The sequence below is a fragment of the Lottia gigantea genome (genome assembly GCF_000327385.1).
Source record: "Lottia gigantea unplaced genomic scaffold LOTGIsca_2329, whole genome shotgun sequence".
In the NCBI taxonomy this organism is placed as follows: domain Eukaryota; kingdom Metazoa; phylum Mollusca; class Gastropoda; family Lottiidae; genus Lottia; species Lottia gigantea.
This window is the reverse complement of record NW_008708663.1, coordinates 5980-9074: the sequence shown is the minus strand read 5'-3', so window position 1 is coordinate 9074 and position 3095 is coordinate 5980. Positions and strand designations below refer to the sequence as shown.

The 3095-nt window shown below is 35.2% G+C and overlaps 2 protein-coding genes across 2 annotated transcripts in view; one reads left to right on the top strand and one right to left on the bottom strand.

The window, feature by feature from the left end:
• Positions 1–532: 532 nt before the first annotated feature.
• LOTGIDRAFT_176642 (hypothetical protein) lies at positions 533–2150 on the top strand (the record flags this gene model as incomplete). Its single annotated transcript, XM_009055118.1, has 4 exons — positions 533–732; positions 1329–1389; positions 1794–1860; positions 2026–2150. The coding sequence occupies 4 exons, from the start codon at positions 533–535 to the stop codon at positions 2148–2150; spliced, it is 453 nt and encodes a 150-aa protein (XP_009053366.1).
• Positions 2151–2896: 746 nt separating this feature from the next.
• The window catches only part of LOTGIDRAFT_176641 (hypothetical protein), a gene marked incomplete at both ends in the record, with an annotated part of 6110 nt that continues 5911 nt past the window's right edge, over positions 2897–3095 (bottom strand). The window contains one exon of the mRNA XM_009055117.1: positions 2897–2914. Coding sequence (XP_009053365.1) covers positions 2897–2914 — 18 coding nt within the window. The remainder of the gene's footprint in view (positions 2915–3095) is intronic.

Here is a 3095-nt window from a genome sequence, read left to right as displayed (position 1 = left end):
CGAATTGCGGGATGGCGACTGCTTTGGTGTAAGTATTAATCTATAACAGATCGGATACACTCGTCTTGTTATATAATGTCATGATATAGAACTTAATTTCCAGAGGCGTATTTAGAGGGGGTGCATTGTGCCATGATGCCCCATCGCCACTAGAACCCTCTTAAATCCAAAAGGGAAGCCGAGGTGCTCGGATGCCCCCCCCCCCCCTCCCATGTCAATGAAATCCTGGCTATGCCACTGTTGATTTCACTTATGGTCCGAATGAAAATACTACGTAATATGCTGTAAGTGCAAAAGGTCGGAATGCCCTAATCGTATATGAGAAGGTGACGACCTCCCTTTTTCTCAACTATATGTATTTAGATGTTTTTGTTACCTAAGCGAATACGATAGGCTAGCTAGTAATTTGTTCGTATGAACTCCAAGACATTCTTTAAAGTAGAAAGGGGTGGACGCCTTAGAAATGTTCCCTTATTTTGTAAAATGAGTTCATAAAAAGCGGGAAAGTTGGGATCAAGGGAGATAATTCCCTATGTATTTTTACCATACGTTACCAACTCTTTATGTTGTTCTTTCTACACAGGAGGTTGGACTATTAGAAAGATGTAATAGAACTGCTAGTGTTATCTGTAAAACTGACTGTCAGTTATTACTGATATTACAAGATGATTTTGACAGGTTAATACGCCAACCTTTGATGAAACAAAAACAGGAACATATCGATTTTTGTCGGTAAGTACTAGAAGTTATTTGTGGTTTTTTTTCGACTTGTCTGCAATATCTCGAAATGGTAAAGCGACAACTTAAGCTTTGAACCCAGAGATTGCTTTATCAGTCTTATTATGGCATATCTGACCTTGCTTGGGTATCAATAAATATACCAAATAATGAAAACTGCTTATATGACAACAAACCCAGTTACAGAATGGCAGCAGGTGTTTTTGAAAAGTAAGCATTTTCTGCATCGATATAGCTATACCCTCTACTGTAATTTTCAGCTTAATGCGATACAGTTTGTGGACATGAACTCAAAAACTACAGAAATCAGAAAATATCTCTTGAATCGTTTTTTTTTTCAGAAACATAAACTTATTTCAACATTTCCCTTGTGAAATATTCTCATCTCATCCAAATGAATTTTTTTACCAATACTTTCCGTGAGTATGATATATTTTATGATTAGTTTTTGAAATTATGTTCTATAAGCTTATAAAGAGAAATAATTCATAAAGGATATTACAATCTGAAATACAAAAACGCCTGTCGTCGGGGGCATTACAGAGGCCAAAATCTGATGTCCGCTTAATTTCATATATTTTGAATTTCAGAAAAGATTCTGTTATTACAAGTGAAGCTGGGGATTTTAAATATTTGATTGTCATTATGACAGTAAGTCAACTTTTCTGGAATAACAGGAACTACAGTTTTCTGACAGAACTGTGCAAGCAGAAGCATATAAGTACATACAATCCCTTTCAAATAATGATATTTAGAACGACTATTCTGAGTGGCATCTTCACAATGGTCAAGTTTGTAACTGCATCGAATTGATTGGATTGTACGTTAGTGAATGTACGTATCCGAGTACCGACAGAAAGTGTTTATAGTCTTTCTGTTGTGGGCTCTGATTGGTTTGTATTTACTGACGTACAATCTAATCAAATCACAGCATGCGTAAAAAAGAAAGGTGGTTATTGCAGTCAAGGTATGATATTGTGAAGATGTGGGTTATGCAGAGCTCAATCTTACTGCCATACTGTTGTGAACTAGATTATAATTAATTTATAATTCAGGGTAAATGTAGATTAGTGAGTTGTATAGAAGTAGATAAGAATGGTGATATTTCTTCAAATATTACAAGTAAGTCATTTCAGCACATTTTCGCATAAGACTTCATCCATCATGAGACTGGATAACGTGAGTCTTAATGCAGCAACAATGCCATTATTTCTATAGTAAACAAATCTCCTTTGTAAAAGTAAAACAGGAGTGTTATATGGTTATGCTGACCATTATGTTATCCAGGGTCAAATAAAAAGAACAGTTTTAAAACTAGAGGAGATATAGAAGTTTTAACTCAGAAATTACCACCAATCAAGAGAGCTAGGAGTAGCTCTGTTACTAAAGATACAACTTTTCAACAGGTATAATATCACCGTATTATCTAAAACGTGTCAATTCAGTGATTTTTATACGCCAACATGGAAATGTGGACGTATATTGCCGTCGCCCCTGTCTGTCGGTCCGTCAACATTTCTTGTGAACACAATAGAGACTACAGTTTTCAACTGATTTTAATGAAATTTGGTGTGATCATTTATATTGATGAGATCTTGGTCAAGTTCAAATTTGACGATCTTTTCATGAACGGTTTTTGAGTTATTGCCCTTGACTTAGAAAAAACGCGTCAAAATTTGTTTGTGAACACAATAGAGACTACAGTTTTCAACTGATTTTAATGAAATTTCGTATGATCATTTATATTGATGAGATCTTGTTCAAGTTCAAATTTGATGATATTTCGATGAACGGTCTTTGAGTTATTGCCCTTGACTTAGGAAAAACGCGTCAAAATTTGTTTGTGAACACATTAGAGACTACAGTTTTCAATTGATTTAAATGAAACAAGGTGTGATCATGTATATTGATGCGATAATTTGATGTATTTGGGTTATTGATATTGATTTTTAAAAATTTTGTGGAATTTCTCAGTATAAATAACTGGCAGTAGATATATATATCATTGAATTCAAACTATTAAAATTTCTTTAATATGAGAAAATTCATACTTTAGTCACTGAAGACTGTTTTATCATTTCTGACAGCTGCCAGTGGGCGTATGTTACCTTGCCTGGCAAGCTATCTCTATGATTTTTGTACCATGGCGCTCTAAGAATTATGCGTCAGAAAGTTCCTAAAATACAATATTCAAAATTAGCAGGGGAGACCCTTATAGGCGTATGTGCTTTCATACGCTTCCACAGAGCTGCTGTATCTCCACCTCGAAAATTGTCCCGTCATTAAGTCAGACTGTCCATTTTTGTATCCCCGATCTCGAGATTCTGTATCGCCACGGCACCAATGGGAGAAAAAGA